Raw genomic sequence first — 22725 nt, forward strand, 5'->3', positions numbered from 1 at the left:
AGGGTTGAAAAAGAAAAGACGGCAGGCAAATGTCAGGAGGACTGAAAGTGTGATGTTCCATTTAATCAACGGATTTTCTTTCCTGGATTTTTAACAGTCCAATTTAAGTTTTCACCAAGGTCATTTCATCATCTCAGGGAAGTTTATCCAGCACTTAAAAAGCTCTTTTTTTTCCCCCCCGAGGAGCAAATCAAAACCTAATCTTTCACACGCCATACATGTACTTACATTAAAATATCTACTCAGTTAAAAAATCTCAAAGTAGCTCCAACAGTCGCAAACTTGGAATGAGTTTCATAATAAGTGGTGGAGGCAGCTCTGCCTTGTTTCTACGCCACGGTTATCTCATGCATAGGTTTTAATATGCCAAATGAGACGTGATTATGAAGGAAGTATTTCAAACACAAATTCATTTCCTGCGGGTGTCGTAACAACGTTCTGCTTCCTTAATTACTGGCGGTGCATGCGTCACCAAACATACAGTGGTTCTGTTTTTTTTTGGGTTTTTTTGTCCTCCGTGGGTCGACCCTTAAAGGACACATTAGTGTCATTCCAGTTCCCTTTTTCAATTTCCTCCCCTCAGCAAATCTATTCATCCGTTTTATCACTATGAATTAGTAATAGTAGTTCAGTGTGATCCAAAGACATTGTCGGTCTACCTGAATGTGGCCTGTGCTGTAATCTATCACAACTGCTCACTGACCCCATCAGCTTAGATTACACAACCACATTTGTTACTAAAATGACTTTTCACACTTCATAGCTACATTTACTGTACATGCACAATGTATATGACAGGGGTGTTAATCACCGGTTTCATCTCAATATGACACTATGACGATTATTTTGACAACGATACAATATTTGCTGACATGACAAAGTCTGCCATGATACAATTTCGATATGTTTAACTTCAAGGGCCTGCGATCAATGCGAGATGATATGCTCTGATGATTTAACACAATAATAAGTTACAGAAGTAGCTGCCATTCTCTTTATTTTCTGCTTAAAACATGGCTTAACGACAAGAACCAAGAACAAAAACATAAAATTTGGCTCAAAAATAACCGCCAAGGAGACTAAATCCAAATTGAAGATGCTTCTTCAAGATGATGATTTAGCTCGATGTCTTCACTTGGTATCGATGAAACTTCAAATCGGTTCATCAATCTGAATCAGTGTATCATCACACCCCTGATATATGACTGTAAGCATTTGAGTTGTTCTAAAAGAGCGAGGTTATAACTGTATCCAAGTGACCGAGCCGCACCTCAGAAGTCAAACGCTGTGAATGCCCATGAAAGAAATCTAACTGCGTGATCTTTTTATAACACATAACACGAGCTACATCATTATCAAGCCATTAAAAATGTACATTGGCGCAAAATGGCAGAGGATCTGCGTAGATGAACAAAAGCCTGAGGACGTAATCAGGCCGATGTGATTGTATGTGAGGCAAAAGAAAATGTGAGATTATTATTATCTCCAAATTGTGCTACATGCTGCAGTTGATGAGCTGGTGGAAAGAAAACAACTACAGATAGATAGATAGATAGATAGATAGATAGATAGATAGATAGATAGATAGATAGATAGATAGATAGATAGATCGATAGATAGATAGATAGATAGATAGATAGATAGATAGATAGATAGGTGTGAAGCTTTCTCAAGACAGATCTCAGTTCAGCAACAGGAAGACTGATGGTGAAATGCACAATGGTGAAAAAATTGCAACTCTCTCATTTGCTTTTTCTTCATGTAGTCTGAATTAACCAAGCTTACTAAAACACACAAAACAAAAAAAGAGAGATCCCAAGGTGACAAAACATATCGTGTCCTCTGACGGTTTGGTCTTTAGTGCCACCTGCTGTTTATGTACACACACTGGTCGTACAGTTGCCTCTCTCCAGTGTCTCCTACACAGAAACAACGTTCACATGAGAAGTAGTCTTGTGTCCGTGGGATCCCAGCACAATACTCCCCATACATAAACAAACCCACGCTCATAAACTTTGCAAACACCCTGATTTCACATAAACCACCCGATTGCACAACGTGCTACCAAGTGGGAGGAATAAGAGGAACTCTCTTAGAAGTGTCTTAGACTTCTGCTTCAAGTTGTTGTCTCCAGTCCCACTATGACGACCTCGGGGATAACGCCCGGCTTCTTTTATGGTAATATCAGTAATACTTAATACTGTAGCTGTGTAACTTTGAAAGAACAATTAACTTATATCACATTAATTCTCTCTTTTTGTAATTTGCAGCTCCAGCTCTCTGTCTCCTCTGGCTCACAAAGCATGCAGTGGGCTTAACTCTGCTGTCGGCCCCGGGGTCGGTAACAGCAGCAGACGGAGGATCTGTGACAGTCCCGTGTCAGTACGACCAGCAGTTCAGGGAAAACACAAAGTACTGGTGCAAAGGAATCTTCTATGAGTTCTGTAGCATAGTGGCGAAAACGCCCAGGAACCGAGAGAATAACAGAAGCTCCATTAGAGATGATAAGGAGGCAGGAGTCTTCACTGTTACCATGACCTCTCTCAGGAAAAGTGATCAGGATATTTATTGGTGTGTTATTGCCACAGAGGGAAGGAACGTCCACACCAGGGTCAGCCTCCTTGTCTCCCCTGCAGGTCAGCTATGATATGTATCTAACAACTGAATCTAACTTGTAGTCCAAACTCAACCCTTTGCTCCCATATGATGCCAAGAAGTATGTGGATGTAACTTTTTGGTGAGTAAACCTCATTTGTTGAATTTAATGCAAAGTGTTTTGTTCCACAGTGACAACCACCACCGCCAACACACCAACCAGTTCATCACCAACTCAAGATGAAATACGGTGAGGACATTCTGTCATTTCCATTTCACCATTGACATTAACCACTGAAACATAGCTGAACAGAGCTCCGGACTCACTTTTTACATCAATGGGCCTGACTTTTTCATTCAAGTGCACCAAATAATGCATTTTGACCTAATTTCTTAACTAACTGCATACCTGATTGAACACTTTTAAGGTTGTGATGTCTCACGATTTCTCTCATTCGGGTGCAAACAATGTGAAACAACAGTACATGGCCTAAATCCACAAAGGCATGTATTACACACAGTGTTGTATAAAGTAATCATAGTAATACTTGAGCAAAAGTAAATAGATATTGAAATTAGAAGAGAAAGGAGGAAAATATTGTGCAACATATTGCTTTGGTAAAAGTGAAAGTCACCAACACAAACAGTGGTTGAGTGAAAGTGTACTTAAGTGTTAAAACTACAAGCAAAAGTAAATTATCGGCAATGTGTGTGTGTATATACTGTATATGAGATGTCAATTGTTTATTGGTGCTAAATCTGATCCAATATTCAGCATTTAAAGAACATTTTTTAAAAATTGTATTATTATCAAAATCAGTGTTTTTTATCCGATTGCGGACATTAAAAATGTATTTTAAATGCGCTACTTTTGCCTTAGTTCAGCAGGTAGTCTGCAGAGTAACTTGTAACTAAAGTTATCAAATAAATGTAGTGGAGTTAAAAACTACAAAATTTGCCTCTGAGTGGAGCTGCAGTGGAGTGGAAGTAAAAGAAAACAACAAAAAAAAGTAGCAGAAAATGGAAATACTGGCACAAAGTTGTACTTAAGCGCAGTACTTGAGTAAATATGCTTGGTTACATTCTGTCTATGACTAGAGATGTGCAAGATTTGCGCAGAATACCACCATACGCTTATAAAACATTCTACAGAAAAGATGGCTATAGGCTAATGTTGGTTCAAAGGCAACTGGCCACATGTAATAAATAGTGTTGATAGCTCCCAACTCATTTTGTCTTTGTTTTGAACCAGCTGGTGGGCACCTCTACGTTGGATCCTCTTTATTTCAATGTTGTGCTGTTTGGTAACAGCGCATGTCATTGCGTGGAGGATAAAGACTGCAAGGAAATTACAGCAGCACCATCAATTTCAACATCAACACTGACACGTTCATGACTGAGGTGGGCAGAAACACCATCACTTTGAATCCTGGCTGAATTATATGCACGCTCAGACTGCGGCTACAGAAATCATTCCTCCACTGGACACTCTATTAGTGTGTGAATTAAACTGAAAAATAAACCAAATGAAAAAGCGGCTTTCAGGCTCCTTTTTTTCTCCGTATTTTAATGATTAAAAGCTCATTAATTTCAGTGCCAGGGCCTGAGATAACTTTTGAATATCCAATCACTTTAAAATTAGCGCCTCTGGTGAGCTGAGGCTCGAGGCTTTTCATTTGATTTATTTGCAGATTTTTGTATGGACAGTCACAGAGGACGGCATTCATTTTGCTTTTTTACCCCCTGATTCTTTGTGGGGGCTTTACAAGATCGGTCACCGTTCTGAATGCCAAGAAGAATAAAAGATCTTTTTGTGCATGGATGGAATAAAAACTGGACGAATAATGAAGCTGGATAATGGTGTTGTGCTGCTCTGTTTGTTTTATTGTTTTGGTTTTTTTTGCCAATCTAAAAGTAAGGTCACAGAGGTGGGATGGCTACAGGGCGGGATGGAGTGTTTCTCTCAATTTGTGCAAGCTGGTGACTTCCAGTTACATTGAAATTAAAAAAATAAAAAATCCACTTAAATCACCCAGAAAATATTCTAGATCATATTCTGTGAAAGAGGCGGTGGTGATTTGTGATCCTTGTCATGCAAATGTCATTACCTTGCTGACTGTAGCTGCAAGTAAGTTGAACAATTGTGTTTGTTTCTCCTGTATTAGCCGCTCCTGCACAACCTAATGCAATAACCCTGCATACAATCATATTTACTGCAGTATTGGACTGCATTACAGGTTCTGATACTCTGTCACCCTCTTTTATGCACACGGGCTCTGAGCTTTGAAGACATTTTGACTTGTCATAGTAGGAAAGACACAGATGTTACCAATAAGTTATAACATTAACAATGGCAGTAAAATGGACTTCAGCCATCATTCATTTGATTGTAAACACAGTGCATTTACTACATGTCTTCCATGAAAATGCCTATATAGCAAAGTAGCTGTGTCTTCAAAACAGAACTGACTGATGTGAACAACAACCCAGCAGAGGGCTGCTGCGTTACATTCAACATAGAACACGTTTGCTACCCACCGATCACTTCACTCCTCTCATCTATTTCTGTCCAACCTGAATCTACACATCTTCGTGTTTAAGATACAGAAGGGCCTTCCTCCAGTGTGTTTACTGTGGAGGGAGGACGTAAAGCTCACTGCCAGGTGAGGATGCAAGGTGCGAGGGACCATCTAGGAGGTGATGTCACCACTTCTGCAGCAGGAACCTCTTTCGCAAGAACTCACGTCAAGACGGACAACATCATTAGGGAAAGTCATCCTTCAAAGTAAAAGCACAAATGGATAACAAGTATGAATACATTTTAGCCTACACAATAACCAGCATAAAAAGCATTCGAAAGTCTATATATATATATATATATATATATATATATATATATATACATATATATATATATATATATGTACTGACGTGCTTTACAACAATGTTAATATAAATGAATCGAAATATTCACTGCTTTCTCTGCTCTGATGTATGGAGGACTTGAATTGCAGTGATCAAAAATAAATAAAGCAATTCATAAAACTGCTCAATAAGTTTATTAACATGCCTTTAAATGCACTATAAAATACATGTGGGAATTAATTGTTTTGTTTTTTCAAATGTCGAATTCTGTTTTCGTTGGCTTCTGTATGTATTGACCTTTTTACGTATTCCTTTATTTACTGTTTATTTACCATTTTATATTTAAATGTATTCATTTTTCATGTGTTTATTTGTGTATTTATTTTTTGTTTTTGTATCATTTTAGTATTTACAGATCCAGCATGCACTCTTTAAAATAACTAATAACTCAACTTATAAAATAAATGTAGCAGAGTGAAAGGTTGCTGCAATAGTTGCCTTTCAAAATGTGAAAGTATGAAGTACAACAAAATGTAAATACTCAGTACCTCAAAATTATACTTAGTACAGTACTTGAGTAAATTCACTTAGTTGCATTTCATCACTGATCTACAAAAAAAAAAAAACTCTGCCTCAAACTAACAAGTGTAGATTTAGATTTTAATCTTTACACCTACTCTCCTAACACATGTAGCATCAGATTTTGTAAGACATGCTGAATGTTTTAGTCTGAAGGTAACTTCCGGTGTGATTGTGTGTAGCTTGACAGTTCCAGCGGCAGTCAGCAGGATCGGGGAGCTTGTAGCAAGTTAGTGCTCGCTGGTGCCAACGCCCGGCGAAACAGACGGCTAGTAAACTAGCGGAGCTACGAAGGGAAATTGGTGCGTATTTCAAACATTTCTTAGCGTATCTGTGTGTGGAGTGATTACAGATACACGCCTTGATGCTGGTCTCCTGCCCCGAGATGCTCAACTGAAACTGGGGGAAACATTTACAGCAACCAAGCCAGCGTTAGCTTCTAAGCTTACGCTAGCCGGCCAGTTGCTAAACTAGCTTGCGTTGACGGGTGTTTGCTAGCGATGCGTTAGCTTAGCTTGCTAACAGAAACACAAATAAATGTTAAACTTCAGTACCATTTGTTTAAGTAGATGGTGTCACTGTGTGTGATTGGACCATTACCTTGTTTATAAATGCTAAAGTTCGCCGGGTGATAAAGTGAATAGGCAAGTGAGCAACGCTAGCTAACATTAGCCAGTTGGATAGTTGTGGTGATGGGGCGTGTTTCCCTTAACTGGATAATGCGAGGAAACACAGCCTTTTCCTCTTATCCTGGCTTCATCAAAGCTCTCATTAGCAGTTGATTAAGGGGGGCAGACTTCGCTCAGTTGAGATTATTTACTGGCCTACAATATGAAATGTCCTAATGAGCTATTACTTGTCTCTGCAGCCAACGTTGTTGCCAGCAGCATCAAAAAGCACAAAGATGCAGACTATCAAATGTGTGGTGGTGGGTGATGGAGCAGTGGGTAAAACCTGCCTATTGATTTCCTACACCACCAACAAATTCCCCTCTGAATATGTACCAACGGTGAGTACGTTTTGTGTGTTTCACAGATGGATGCATGGCTCATTTGGTTAAGAAATCCAATCTTCTTGAACATACCATGACATGCCATTCATTCTTCTATCACAGGTTTTTGACAACTATGCAGTTACTGTTATGATCGGGGGTGAACCGTACACCCTGGGCTTATTTGATACCGCAGGCAAGATCTTGTTTTTACTCTTCTTTACTCTTTTACATTTGTGATTCCTACTTGAATTAAGTAGTTTTTGGGCTTGTCATATGGTGAGTTAATTTGCAGTGTGGTCTCTCTACAGGTCAGGAAGACTACGACCGGTTAAGACCTCTAAGCTACCCGCAGACAGACGTCTTTCTAGTCTGTTTCTCAGTTGTTTCACCTTCCTCATTTGAGAATGTTAAAGAAAAGGTGAGTTCAAAGACTTAAATAGCAAATCTAACAGCACACTCTCCCTCCTCCAACTATCTGAAATTGAATGGCTCGCATGGCACACTCCTCGTAATAGTACTCTATATTCCAACATTAAAGGTGCACTACGAAGTTTTAGGGAATACATTTTTAATCAGAGGAGAAAGATCTTCATTTTTCTTTTTCCTAAACAAAGAAGCTCTTCATTTTCATGACTGAACAATCAAACTGACCTTAATGGACAGCACAATTTCAGACTGTTTTTATTTAGTTTATATTTGGCGGACCCTGCCACCTTTCTAGCCTCAAACAGTGTTCTGTGAACCCTGTTTTCCTCTAAGAACAGCTTGTTTCAGAGTTTGTATTATTACCTCATTAATACTGAAAACATTAAAATTTTGAGACTGAATTGTTCTTCAAAACTGCACAGTGTCACTTTAAGTGATTGGAGGGTGGTAAAGTATTATAGCAAGGAATTAATGTGTAAACATTCACTGACACTAAAGGATGAATGAATTGAGTAACAATTTCATGTAAAATAGCAACAATCATTTTGTATTCACAGGATCCTATGGTTACCGATTTTGATTTAATTGAAAGTGTAAAGTACTTTAAAGTAGATGAACATGAAAACTCTTATACTCTAGCCTTATGATTCTGTTTCAGATTTGCAAAACAAAATGTTAATGCCAGAGGCATTTTTTAAATATCTGAAAAACTGTGGTTTGTGTTTTCTTAATGGCCCTCTGATCATAGGCAGTTATGATCATGACCTGGGGGGAAATATTGAGGATACTTAGATGAATTAATATGATTTATGTAGGCATAATAAATAAATGAGCGTTTGTTGATGCCACCTTGCTCACCTTTTTATCCACTGGAATTTAACTTTAATAATTTTTAACTAGTTGCTTCCCCTGCCATTGTTAATGATTGATAAAAAATAGTGGTGTGTTGGCGTGGACTTTTTTTTTGGCTTTCTTAAGAAAAAGTTTAGAACAATTTATTCAATCACCAGAACTGACTTCTTAGTATGCACCTGCACATTCTCATACTTGTACTGTCGCTTATTTTTATTTTACTTGTGTATCTGCCTTTTGGTGATGAGGCTATTGTCGTCTTCTTCTTCTCCTTCAGTGGGTTCCTGAAATAACCCACCACTGTCCCAAGACCCCGTTCCTGTTGGTAGGCACTCAGATCGACCTGCGTGACGACCCCTCCACTGTGGAGAAGCTAGCCAAGAACAAACAGAAGCCAATCACCCCGGAAACAGCCGAGAAGCTTGCTCGTGACCTTAAGGCAGTCAAATATGTTGAGTGCTCAGCCCTAACACAGGTAAGATCTCCCTTTAAATGACACCTGCAGCTGGTGTGGCATGCATGCTTTTAGATATCGGGCCCCTAACAAGTGTGGAAATACTTTGCCTTGTCTTTTTGCTAACACATTTTGCTAAATAACTCCATCTAACTGTGTGTCGTGTGCCTGTCCTTCTCCCTTCTCTTCCTCTTTCTGTAGCGGGGACTGAAGAACGTATTTGATGAGGCTATCTTAGCCGCTTTAGAACCCCCTGAAACTCAAAGAAAGAGAAAATGCTGTTTGTTCTGATGTCTTCTTGCATCTGGCTTTGCCTCTCGATCGTCTGCTGCTTACTCGTTGTAAAGAGATGTCTGTCACTAAAATAACCACAATGCTCTTTTAAACTTCAAAAACTTTGTGCCCATTAACTTTATTTCCTTCTGTTCATGTGTGCTTTCTTTTCAACTTGGCCTAATCACAACTATCCATGCTGCCTGATAAAGACAAGAGTGCCAATCTTTAATTCTTTCTGCTTGTGTGCAAGTCTGTGTAACTGTACATGACTGGGTTTGTTTTTAAAAATGACATTCTGTTATTATCTCAGTATTGAGCTCTTCAGCATCACTTGTACCCTACAAAGCATTTATGCTAAATTCTGTCTTAGACAGCGATAACATTTTTTCTACTGCAGCATCAAAATTTTCCATGGGCTTTTGTCTTTACTCAGACAAGTTGATCATGAGGAGAGTCTTGTATAATGTTATTTGAATAAAGGAAAATTTTGATCGCCCTGCTCCATTTCTGCTCAGCCTTCTTTCGCAATTAAGTTCCCTGAAGATGTTAATTTGTATTTGGAACACAGCCCTGTTTTGAATATTAATATTTTATTTTCCACAGAAAGGATTAAAGAATGTGTTTGATGAGGCAATACTGGCTGCCCTGGAGCCTCCTGAACCTAAGAAAAGACGTAAATGTGTTCTGCTCTAAAGTCGCGTCGCAGCCTTCCTCCACACCACTTTTCCAAATCTAGGTTAACAGTACTGAAGAGGTTTGCTGCATGAGCACATTCCAGCGTGAGTCGAGGTATCATGAAATATTTGCTTTCTGACTGACTTAACCTGAATACATATTCACTGTGTTGAACGTGATTTAAGACTGAGTAACATTTGATGCTGTTTGTGATGATTTGATGCCATTGAAATGGTTCTTACAAGATGTGAACACTGACTGTGTTTAAATATATCAACAAACTGAAGCTGACATTATTAGGTAGTGCTTCACATTATGTGATAATTTTACACAAATGTTTTTACAAAACAACGGACAATGAAGTAGTATTTTCATTAACAGAGCAACTGTTTTATTGACTGCCCTGTAAAACAAGCTGATGACGGATTAATGATATGCCCAAATTATGTCTTAGTATGTCCCACATGTGTTTTTTTTTTTTTTTCTCTTGAAGCAATTCCCTCAAATTTGATCTTTTTCTATTTCATGTTAAACTTAAGTGTACAAGACTGCATTTGGTTACCTCAATTTTTTAGTTTTCCAAACTTCTTTTTTTGGAAGAATGATACATTAAGGGTTAATAAAAGCCAGTGTATTTTACATAATTTATTATTCAGTGTCAACACAGCCTGTGGGGCAGATTTATGAAATCTGACATTTCTAGGCGATGCTCCACCGTAGTTCTAGTGTGCCAAAAAAAAGATTTATTGACGCCTGTCAGTGGAGAGATCCACAGACTTTGAAAAAGGAGTGGTAAACGAATGGAGCTTAAGTTTTAAATGCAATTCTAACTCTCCATTAGAAGTGATAAATCAATAATAGCCAGTGTCTATATAAGTAACCACACCCAAGGAGTAAACAGTAGAGCACAACAATTTCAGTTTACCTTTTGTAATCAAAGTAAGTTAACGAGGGGGTGATGTGAATGCTTATCACAAGTTTTGATGGCTGAACTCTGTAGGACCATCTCAGCCTATAACCTTAAGCTAAGGATCTATTTTGTAAACTGAACATACCTGTTACTCACCACTCTGCGGCATCGTTAAGTCAGACAGGAACACATTGTGACCCGTTCTTATTAAATGCTATATAATTGTTTTTGATCCTGTGAATATTTTTGACTGACTGAATTAGCACTATTTGTCTTTTACTACATCCATGCCTTTACGGTGGGCTTGAATCTGTAAATATAGCAAGAATCACTCATAACTTATTGACTGAATACAGTGTGTGCGTTACTGATAACAAGACATGCAGAGAAGCCTAAAATGACCCTGAAATGAATTGAAATGATCCAGGAAAATGTTAGGAGAACTCATTTCTTGGATTTTTATTGAAATTGACATCAAAGTTGTACTGTATCTTGCATAACAATAAACCAGTATTATGAATAAACCTACCTTTAAAAAAACCTACATGGTGTCTGATTTGATGGAATTACAAAATACAACAGATTCTACAACAACAACAAAAAGTAAAGTTATTACAATTATTACACTTCATCATTACATTACGGACAGCAGTGCAAAGAATATGTCCATTTATGCTGTTTTCATCAGTTACAGTAGTGCCACAGTTTAACAATGCCATGTTTTGACAGAATCCTTCACATGTTGCATTAGTTCTGGTCGCAGAATAATGACATCACAGCACTACAATGACTTCACTTTACCTCACGTGTTATTATCACACCTCCTACCATGAATACAACTGACAAGCAAACATAAACAGAGCACACTTCATTTTAAGCCTTTATACTGTATAGGATATGTGGTCTCAGTAGCTTCCATGACTAGTTAGCGAATTACAACACTTGAATGATTTAATTCAGGCTCAAGTGTATGTTACTGTGACGTTGCACTAAGACTGACTGTGATATGGCTGTTTTCTTAAAGTGACCAACTGCACTGTGTTCTCAGGGGCCATGATGGCTCTTTGGTAAAACCATTAACCTCACTGCAAATAGTGTGAAAAGTGGATAACTGCCTGTGATCCACATTTTCATTTACATGCAGGGAAATGCATGAATAATTAAAAGTAAAATAAATGCAGTGCTTCTTAGCCATCATTCATTAATTAATTAATTAATTAAATAGTAAATTTATAGTCAATAAAACTTAAGTTCATGGTTATTTCACTGTTGACACAATGAACTACTTTATAACCCATATATTAAGCAAAACTTAATTGTAAAGTTGCAACTAATGTTAATAATCAGGCTCGGGGAGTAACAGACTACATGTAAAGGGATTACGTAATAAGGATACAAATTGTATTCTTGTAACGTAAAAAAAAAGAAATAAATAGATGTCTGATTACAGATACATTAAATCAGAGTAATCTTATTGATAATCCTTCTGTTTTGTCTTTTGTTGCGTACGTTCGGTACTAAGGTAATCCAAAAGTAACGGGAAGTAATCCAGTTACATGGATCAGGTAGTACACGTTACCAGGTAATCAATGAGTAACTGTACCAGAATACATTTTTAAAGTAACCCTCCCAAACGTGCTCATTAGACCTTGTACATGTTTAATAAATACTGTGTAGATCATCTATAAACGTCGGGCTGGCCATTATGAGATGCAAGTAATGTTGATAAAGATTCACAATTGCTTAATAAACAGTCAAATAACTATCAGCCAAAGTTTAATTAATTCTCCATGTCTTGCCAAAACAAATAAGATTTCTGTTAATTGAATTCAAGGGGACTGTTGGGCCTTGGCGGAGGTATGCGCTCTAACTCATGACCTTTATAGGACCAGAGTATGCTATGCTGCTATTAATATATATTCTTCAAGTGCGACATTCGGATATTTAAATGTAATAAAGAAACTGATGCATATACGGTATTTATTCATGAACATTTATCTAACATGTAAAATGACTGCAGGTTACGTAAGGCAAATAAAACCTGGTGCAATTTTGCAATTAAAGGCAGGAAGCGGGTGTTGGATGAATCCCGAAGAGCTACGTGTCGACTGCCGGACATATCTCAACGCAGCTGTCTGTAACACGAATTCCGAACCACCCTGCCCAGAACTGTGTGTCTTTGCCTCCGTGGGTGAAACGGATGTATCTCACTCCTGGGCCGTAGTTCTGGAACACATGGGTCATCTGAAAAAAAAAAAAAAAAAAAAAAAAAAAAAAATATATATATATATATATATATATATATATATATATATATATATATATATATATATATATATATGTATATATATATATATATATATATATATATGTATATATATATGTATATGTGTGTATATATGTATGAGTGAGTCTAGAGTGATCCTCTGAACTCCTCGTGGGAAAGAATGCCTCATTACCGCGCACGTACCTGATTCCATTTCTGATCGTTCCACTGCTCGAAGATGATCGTCTCCGGCTCGAAGGTCTGGATAGGTTTCTTCCTTTGGTTCAGCAACTCTACGTGGATCTCATATTCACTGCCACAATCCCATCGTGGGGCGTACCTAATAAAACAAACACAAGCATAGATCAGGTGTCAGCAACTGGGTTTAACAATGAAGCCAGTTTTATTCATCTTTGTTCAGTGGCGGACCAAAAGACAGTGGTGGTGACACATTCCTACTTCGCTATGTCTTGTTTACTACATTTATTTAGTTCTACAGTTACGTCAGCTTATGGCGATCTCCATTTGACAAGTAACAACTCGATTACTTTTTTTTATGTGTTCTCACCAATCAGATATTTTGATGTCTGGCTGGAAGTGATCCATAAACGATGGGTTGTAACCTTCTGATGCCAGATCGATCAGCTGCGACTTCTTGCACATTCTGCGGAGAACGGACAGGGCTTTAGCTAACAAAAACATAGAAAGGTAGCACATCATAGAACCTTCATATGTTTCTTGAGCCACAGCTGGTCAATACTTGCCCGTAAGATGTCACAAAATTTTTCTGGACCTTCTCATTTGGATGCGGCACCATAACTCCCTCTATCTTCCATTTATCGCCACCATTCTCCAGTACCTGCCAATTCTTCATTTTATCTGTGAAACAAAAACAGGAAGGTTGTGAGAGAAATCGCTTGGTTGTTCAGCTGGAAAATAATGGTCGCAACACATGCAAACGTTCAGTGAAAAATAGCCTGACTCCTTACGTTCCGCTCTTGGGTTCTTGAGCAGATTTCTTCTCTTCTTGCACAGGAAGTAAAACAACCTCCAGTCCTCGGGTGTCTTGGAAGCAATGCGGAGGCGATATTTTTCTCTTCTGCACCTCTCTCTCCACAAGGACTCACTGTCTGCCACTTCTTTCCACTGACGGCACACTAACCGACAAACACAGACCACCTGATCAGGAGGGAGGTTCAGCAAGATCTCCTCAAGGATCTCCAGAGGAACGGGGAAGAACTGAAAAGAACAGATGGGACGGGGATAAGCTCACCCTCTGGATAATCAATAGCTCTAAAGCACTGACTGGTTATCGGGGAATATATCTGGGAAGATATTCAGCAGTTTTCACAATATCAGTATTATTGATTTTTCTTTGGCAGGTTGCAGATGAAAACAGATGAAATTGAAAAATGTGCTGCTTTGGCTCAGATGCAGCATCCTCTCTCACAACAACACGACTGGTTACATGTCAGAAGTTAGAGCCTGCGAACTGAGTAATTTAAATCTGCAGAGTAAATAGTAGTGGAGTGGAATTATAAAGTCACCTCAAAGTTGTTCTTAAGTACAGTTGTTCTTATTTACACTCAGTCACTGCTTACTCTTAATTTTGATGGTAAAATTTCCATTTCTACTGTTATCAGTCTCCTTGATTTGGAATAATCAATATCGGTCGACTGGTGCACCCCTCTGATCACAACAACACAACATCTAAACCAAGCTGCACCAGCATGCCTGCCTCACTGTTATTGTTGTTAGAAAATCTAAGTCAATGTTGGTACTCAATCGTGAATCTTTTATCTTTTGATTCATTTCCGTTTACTCATTTCCCCCTCTCAAATGTGGGCCCCTCGGGCTGCACATGTCCCCCTTCTCAAAATAAAACAGAAACCAAAAGGGATCAGGGCCATGTGTCACCTCAAGCTGTTAGATACAGACACGTTTGAAATCAGCAGGCTGTGAGATTTCAATTCAGTAGTCATTTTAAGTATAAAGCAGTGCACCCCATCTGTAAACACTCAGTCTGTGGTTCTGATCTGACAGTTACAAGTGTTGACATGAGACTTAGATCATGTTAACACCTGGTTGTAACCTCCATTAGCTGCAGTCAAGCCCTCTGAAGCTGTCAGCAGTTGCTCTGAGTTTGGATTCATGTTAAGTACTCACAGATTCCTGTGAAAGCGAGGCTGGTGGTCCTGCAGACGGGACCTCTCCGTGTCTTGAAGCGATATCCGAGCTCTGAGTTGTACCCATAGCTTTAGCTTTCCTCTTCATGCCTGGGACAGACCCAGGCTAGTGACGTGTTTACCGAGCACTGCAACCAAACTGCACTCAATAAAAACCTCTAGAGTCTCCTCACGACCTCTTGGCGAAGGTAACACGTGTGTAATAACTTGACTGGGTACAGAATCACGTATATGGCCACATTTATTTATACCAGATAACAAACAACACGGAAGTGCGGCTCGAGGTAGAAACCTGACATGTCAAGAGAAGTAAAAGTAGCTAGAATACGCTAGAGATAACCGTAAAGTGTACACATTACCAGCGATTCCACTATAGCGACATTCAGTTGCGGTTTTTCTTATTTTATACACAATCTGTCACACATCCCGAAAGACGTTACTCATAGGCAGTTGACCAAAGGTGCGATCGTCAGTATCTCCCAGGACACTCGCTGGACGGGAGAAGCGTAGGCGGAGCTAGTCGCTGAAACGATAACGCAGCAAACGTACCTTTATCTATTAAACGTACTCAGTTGGAACCGACAGCGGTAATGAACGTACTCCACAAGCACAACGAGAAACACAGAGGGGCGTCGATATTGCGGCTCTTTCTGCCGACAGGGTCGAGTGTCGGTGTACGCCGGGTGATATTAGGAGCGATTCTTCTTAGATCATTCCTCAAAAGAAAACTTCCGGTGTGTGTCATCCCTTAAGCATGCCAATAATGACCTTATGCATGCACAAAATACAAATAATAACACTAATTTAAGCATGCAAAGATTACACACCACTGAAATGAGCTATGACAAATGGAGTTACTGTATATTTAGATAAATAAGTGCAATGATTTTAAGCAGATGTGTGTCTTAGTCAGTTGTTTGTGTACATTGTGGAACAATTTGGGACGGTCTATCCCCATATGTGCTTAATTACAACAACAACATATACGAAAAAGTGATAACCAACAAACATATGTGATTTCTTTTTTAATAATTGACAATGTGACTCAGAAAATAATAGTGTATTATTTTATGTCTAAGCGTTTGTGTAGTTGTCTTTGTTCTATATTCTGTTTCCAGTTACATGTCTTTAATTTAATTAAGGGTTAGATAAGCCAAACAAAGTTGCATTGTACCAGGGTAAAATTACATTAAAGAACTAAATCTGAATGAGGGGTTGATTGTAAGATAATGGGCTGTTCCATAAAGGAAATTTGGACACAATCAGATAACGTAGACATCACTGATTAAAACATGTGTATAATGATATATGAACTTTTAAACAGTTTGAAATCAAAGCGGTACTGTAAGTCACTTGTGATAAACTAACCGTTTCTGGACAAAAAACAGTTAATCACAAATTTTCTGCATTACAACTTACATAGTACTGAGCTGTGTCATGAAAAAAGGCTGATAAGCCAAAGAGTAGCTGATGAGCCTTCAATGTTGACAACATACAAAACATTGATGGGTTTAAGATTAGCCTAAACACATTGGATAAAATATATTGGGGAACATTCCTTCACTGAGAGGTCAACAGGAAGTGTATCACAGAAGAGAAAATCATTAAACTTTTTATAGTGACAGAGAAAGCACCAGAGACAGCAGAGTGAATGAATGATGCATTTGATATATTTTCTTAATAGGGTAAATGAAACATTTCATAAAGAATGCACAAACTAATGGTTGTGCATACATTCCTACATTATTACATTAATACTTCATGTGTATATTTCAGTTTTGATCCCATTGCACTGACACATATCTGTCCAAAGACAGAAATACAATAGCTGTCTCCAGGACCACATTTTGTCATGATGACACACGCGCATGCACACGTGCGTGCACACACACACACACACACACACACACACACACACACACACACACACACACACAAAGTTCTTGCAGCTGGTAAGACAGATGCAATTTCAGGTAAAGGCATGGAGATGAATCCTCAAGCGCTATGTGTCCTTTGCTGGACATATCTCCACACAGCTTTCAGTAACACGAATTCCGTACCATCCTTTCCAGAACTGTGTGTCTTTGCCTCCGTGGGTAAAACAGATGTATCTTACTCCTGGTCCGTAGTTCTTGAATACATGGGTCATCTGAAAAACACACACCACTATGTCTTCAGTTGTCATTTGGCTTTTTTACCTGCTCTAAACATAGTCATCATAAATAAATGACTCGTGTTCTGTTCATACCTGATTCCATTTCTCCTCAGTCCACTGCTCAAAGTAAGCAGTCTCAGGAGCAAATATCTGAACAGGCTTCCTACTTTGATTCAGCAACTCTACACGGATATGATAAGAACTGCCACAATCTGTTCTATGGGAATACCTGCAACACACATGCAGACGCACTCATGCAATCATGTAAAGCACCTTCATTTTTCAGTGGTATCATTTGGAGTTTTGAATGTGGAATGTTTTATTCAAGTGATTTAGTACAGCTCGGTGTTACACTGCATGTAAGGAAGTATCAATAGCAAACATGCTAGAAAAACTAATTGTGGAAAATCATTGTAAATTCGGGGGCTTTTTCAGGGGCTTTCTTCATCTGTGGTTACATAGCTTGTTAACACACAATATGTACCTTGTTTTTGGATCGAATGGGGGAATTCTCTGCTGTATTAAAAGAACTGGCTATATAAAGATTTGAACACCTGTTGTAACAGTTTGGTATTATTAGTATTTAGCACAAAAGGGTGAAAAAGTGCAATCAAAGTGATCAGACAGGTTGTAAAAAAGTTAACCAAATTTAGCTGTGTTACCGAAGTCAATTTATTTGGGGGTAAACAAAATGTTGAATGCACCAATAATATTTGTTAAAAAATGTAATTCTAGAGTTGAAACAGCAGCCAGATATTCATGCATATTTTTAACAGATTTTGGGGGGTAGTTTTCTTTTTTTTTCTTAACCTGTATGATTGTCTGGCTGCTTGTTTTTCTTTCCCCCAGCAGACATTTTGCAATGATGATGCTGCAATCCCATATCTCAGCATTTACGCTCCACTCTTACACTTGATAGAAATCCATTACCACAAAAACAAGTGTTCATCAAGTGTATTTTTCTTACCAGTCTGATATCCTGATGTCTGGCTGGAAGTGATCCATAAAAGATGGGTTATAACCTTCCTTCTCCAAATCAATACACTGCGACTTCGTGCACATGCTGAACAACAGAAAATGTTTTAGCAACCACGTAATAAGGATGTATCATATATCTTTGTTTGTTTGTTTGTTTGTTTTTTTCATCTCTCCTACTCCCAGCGAATACTCACCTGAAAGAGGTCACAAAGTTGTTCTGGACCGTCTCATCTGGATGTGGCACCCTGAGTCCGTGTACAGCCCATTTATCACCACCATTCTTCACAATCTGCCAGCCATTCAGGTCTTCTATAAAAACAAAGAGGAGGATTGTGAGAGAAATCATGTGAGTGCTAAGTTGTACTTCAGGAAAGTAAAATTTTCAATGCCACCCAAGTTACTCCAGTCGCTTCTTACGTTCTCCTCTTGGATTCTTGAGGAGATTTCTTCTCTTCTTGCACAAGAAATAAAACAACCTCCAGTCCTGGGGCGTTTTGGAAGCATCACGGAGGAGATATCCCTCCCTTCGACACCTTTCTCTCCACAGAGATTCACTATCAGCCACTTCTTTCCACTGATGGCATACTAACCGACACACACACACCACCTGATCAGGGGGAAGATGAAGGAGGATCTCCTCCAGGATCTCCAGAAGAACAGGGAAGAACTGACAAGAAATAAAAGGAAACAAACAAGCTCAAACTATATAATCAGTTACATTTGGAGCCATGCCCCCTACTGCTTCACTTCTTTAGTTAGTTTCACCTTTAATAAACAGACATAAACACTTAGCACAAAAAAGTGTTACAACTGGGTCACTCCATAATATACTGTGTGATTGAAAAAACAACATGCAGTGTGGTTGCATTCAAAGGAAATTTAGGAGCATCTGTGGCTAAGGAGGTAGAGCAGCCATCCACCAAACGGATGGTCTGTGTTCCAGTTCCCGGTCCCTGCAGTCTACACATCAAAGTATCCTTGGGCAAGAAGACACTGAACCAAGATGCAAACATTATATCTTGGTGGCTTTTCCATCTGTGTGTGAGTGTGTTTGAATGGTCAACGCTCCTGATGAGCAGGTGGCGCCTTGCATGGTAGCCTCTGCCACCAGTGTGTGTAAATGCTGACTTGTGTTGTAAAGTACTTTGAGCGGTCACCAGAAAAAGCACCATATACTACAGTCTAAAAAGGAAACGAGATATATATGATATATATGAGCTGCAAAACACAGAAGAAAGCTTTTATACTCAGGCCATCATGTTGGTCTATCCTCTGTATATGTCTGCCCGTCTCCCTTTTTGTACGCAATTTAATGTATAGTTTGTATAGATTGCAATTGCGATTAGAGGCCGACCAATACATCTGTTGGCTGATATTATCAGCTGATATTGGCCGATCCTACATATATATTGGCATCGGTGCATATGTTGCCCATATTGCGATGATATGAAAACTTTAGACAATAAAGTTTATTGTTAAACTGTAAAATATCCTGCATCCTTAGTGTATCTTTGTCACAAGTGTCAAAGACATCCACATCTGAGGAATCATTACAGTAGCTCAATATCAGAAGACTGGTATCAGCATCGTCCCCAAAAATCCAGATCCAGAAACACAATGGACTAATAATCACACATTGATATACTTCATATATTTCAGATTTCTATCTGTGACTCGTATAATTTTCTTTTTTTAAATTATCATTATTGCACACTTGTATTTTAACACAGCCTTATGAAGATACCACCCTGCTGCTTGATTTACCATTTTATTTAGTGACATATCTGAATCTTTATGATTCGTGAGGATTTTTGGTCCCCAAAATAAAATGCGACACATTTAACTTTTCCATGCATGAATACATGTACACATATCCCAACATCCCTGACTGATTTTGAGTAGTGCATCTGTTGCTGTTTGCTTGATGTAATCCAGAGTTAAACAAAATCCTGGAGCCTACTGACTACAGTCCTGTGTGCAACTCATACGTACCCCTGAAAGTAATCTTGCCGGTGCCGTTACTGTAGCCGAGGTCGGTTTCTGCCGCTGGGATAAATCCAAACATTCCTCCATTTCTTGATGTCTAGGACATACAGCCAGACCAGAGACGTCGTCGCAGCCAGATATATACCCCTGCCACAGTTTTTTTTTTTTTATTAACCTTTTGGTATTGACTATTTGTTGTAGTTTAACTTAACTTAACGCCGCAAAGCCGCTGGATGTAAGCTAACGTTAGCTAAAACGTTTGTACGCCAACGTTAACGTTACAAATACGACACGGAAGTGCACTTCGAGTTACCGTTAACGCCAGAGACACCCGATAGCGACGTGAAAAGTAGCAAACAGCTAAGGATACTGATGTTGTAATTCAGTCGAAGTTAAGAAAAGGATGCCGTGTTCCTTTAGTTAATAGTAGAATATATTGTTATCGTAGAAATATAACGTTACTTTTGTTTTCGGTCACTTCAGCGTCTGTCAGTTCAGCCAGGAAGCGCTTGTTATTCACTCCCTGGCGACAAGGAGTCAGTAAGAAGGGAGGGTGGAGTTAATGTGACCTCCTTTGAGTCTGGATTTAACCAGTAAAGTATAGCAGCGGTTTACCAGGTAATCATTAACAAGTGCATATTTAAAAACTTTAAAGGGATGTATTTTATTTTGATACTCTATCACGTTGAAATTTGTCATGGTTTGTTAAAATAATGTCAAATAGCTACATTAAAGGAAGTGTCAGAGCTATTTGTTTGTTGTTATTGTTTTTTGCTAACAAGTATTACTTGCTATCCTTTGATGTTTGCTTTATTTAGATTAAAGTGTGATAACCTTTTCTTTTGCAAATTATTTGTTTAGTTTAATATTAGTTTTGACAAGTTAATATTTTGTTTTGTATGGGAATTGGGGTAACACTGTGGGCAGCCTAGGTTATATAGGTATAAGGATAGGTGTAGGACCACGATGCACATGAGTGGGCCTATATGGTTTTGTACCAGGCCAGGAGAGGCCTGCAGGTTACCTTTGTTCTTTGTCTGCCTGCTTGCTTTCTGTGAAAAATAAAACAAGAAGGAACTTTGAATGGGCATCGTTCTTCTTTTGCCTGCATACAATACAAGCCCATGGTGCAACAGTGGCTCTTTGATTCTTATTTTCAAGTTTGATTTAAAGTGTGAAATTATGCATTAGCACAGATGTAGTGGCATAAAGTACTTTTTTTTTTATTACTTAATATGTCGCTGGTATCTTAACCTCTGCTATAATATTACATAATTTATTTGTTGATTTAAGCCTATATTTTGTATTTGTAATCTGAATCTGCAAAGTAACTCTTAACTAAAGCTATAAGATAAATGTAGTTCTTTAAAAAGTGCAATATTTCCCTGTGAAATTTAGTGGATTACAGGTGAAAAGCAGTATAAAATAGCAAAATATTAGTAGGCCTACATTGTACTTAAGTATGGGAATTAAGGCTTACTGCTATTTATATATACTATTCACACACAAGCCACACACTGCTTTATATCGGCAGAGAAATATGATATAGCCTATAACGTGTCTTGTGGAATGTGTATTTTTTTGTATTTCCATACTTATTTTGTATTGTGGTCTAAGGATACTGACCACTGACAGCTGCATATTTTAATTATGCTGTACATGTCAAAGCAAAAAGCAATGAGAAAATTTATAGGTAGAGATTTTTCTTTTAAAAAAAATTGCATTGAAAAGACAATAAAACAAAGCCAAGCAAATAAATTGCTAAAGATTTTTTTTTTAAGTAATCTAATCGTGATCTATCGTAAAGCCCCAGTAAACATTAACGTTTGAAGCCCTCATTTAAATGAGCTCACAAATTTAGCAGGCCGCAGGTGTTCAGTAAGCTTGATCCACAAAAGGGGAGCATAGACATTAAAAGCTGCTTCGCCTTGCTTGGTTTTGATCCTGGGAACTCTGAGTAAACCTATTCCATATGACCTGAGGGGGTCTGGATGCTTTGTATGTACCGAGTAAACCAGAGATTGTACAAATTAGTTCTATTTCACCACTGTGTCCATGACAATGAGTGTCTCCAGCCTCCAATGTATTGTGCTCCTGATCAATACAGTCTCTCAACAAGACTGTTTAATTCTTTTGATTATCTGGTTTGGTTATTGATTCCTGGAACACTTGAAATGCAAGCGTAATGAGCTGACAAAGGTTGCAATTGATTAACTTGTAAATAATGACTCTCTGACCAATCAGCTGACTTCACATCAAGGAGCAGGGAGGCTTCCTCACAATAACAAACAACAACCCAAAATAGATTGTTTAAGAAGTCAGATTTTTACAAATAGAATGACTAAAAACAAGCTCATTTAAGTATCCTCCACACATGTAGGGAATTTATCACATAATTCTCTGACATGAGTTGACATGTTTAGGTCATTATGTGTCTTTAATTATTCAGTGCAAGTTGTCTTAGTCAGCTGTTGGAGACCTTGAGAAGAAACCAGGGTAATAATGTACTTTTTTATACCTGCTGCTAT

General features: G+C 38.4%; 4 protein-coding genes across 5 annotated transcripts; 2 read left to right on the forward strand and 2 right to left on the reverse strand.

Annotated features, from left to right (window-relative positions):
- Positions 1-2102: 2102 nt before the first annotated feature.
- Positions 2103-4448, forward strand: LOC115585314 (CMRF35-like molecule 3). The gene is made up of 4 exons (XM_030423610.1): positions 2103-2178; positions 2271-2636; positions 2788-2845; positions 3848-4448. The coding sequence occupies exons 1-4, from the start codon at positions 2142-2144 to the stop codon at positions 3978-3980; spliced, it is 594 nt and encodes a 197-aa protein (XP_030279470.1). The 5' UTR covers positions 2103-2141; the 3' UTR covers positions 3981-4448.
- A 1750-nt stretch (positions 4449-6198) lies between these two features.
- LOC115584888 (cell division control protein 42 homolog) lies at positions 6199-11170 on the forward strand. Of its 2 annotated transcripts, none has more exons than XM_030422762.1 (6): positions 6199-6341; positions 6908-7048; positions 7154-7226; positions 7342-7451; positions 8589-8786; positions 9645-11170. In XM_030422762.1, exons 2-6 carry the CDS (start codon positions 6944-6946, stop codon positions 9732-9734), a joined length of 576 nt encoding a protein of 191 aa, XP_030278622.1. In that variant the 5' UTR covers positions 6199-6341; positions 6908-6943; the 3' UTR covers positions 9735-11170. The 2 variants fall into 2 exon arrangements, with proteins under 2 accessions (XP_030278622.1, XP_030278620.1); XM_030422760.1 differs by lacking the exon at positions 9645-11170 and adding an exon at positions 8967-9545.
- Positions 11071-15784, reverse strand: LOC115584887 (F-box only protein 6-like). Its single transcript, XM_030422759.1, has 6 exons — positions 15059-15784; positions 13882-14131; positions 13657-13771; positions 13461-13556; positions 13097-13232; positions 11071-12870 (listed from the first exon to the last, which is right to left on the reverse strand). Exons 1-6 carry the CDS (start codon positions 15164-15166, stop codon positions 12724-12726), a joined length of 852 nt encoding a protein of 283 aa, XP_030278619.1. The 5' UTR covers positions 15167-15784; the 3' UTR covers positions 11071-12723.
- A 306-nt stretch (positions 15785-16090) lies between these two features.
- LOC115584423 (F-box only protein 6-like) lies at positions 16091-20728 on the reverse strand. Its single transcript, XM_030421835.1, has 6 exons — positions 20204-20728; positions 18629-18878; positions 18406-18520; positions 18201-18296; positions 17327-17462; positions 16091-17227 (listed from the first exon to the last, which is right to left on the reverse strand). The coding sequence occupies exons 1-6, from the start codon at positions 20282-20284 to the stop codon at positions 17081-17083; spliced, it is 825 nt and encodes a 274-aa protein (XP_030277695.1). The 5' UTR covers positions 20285-20728; the 3' UTR covers positions 16091-17080.
- Between the last annotated feature and the right edge of the window lie 1997 nt (positions 20729-22725).

This window comes from Sparus aurata, chromosome 7 (assembly GCF_900880675.1).
Source record: "Sparus aurata chromosome 7, fSpaAur1.1, whole genome shotgun sequence".
Classification (NCBI taxonomy): Eukaryota; Metazoa; Chordata; class Actinopteri; order Spariformes; family Sparidae; genus Sparus; species Sparus aurata.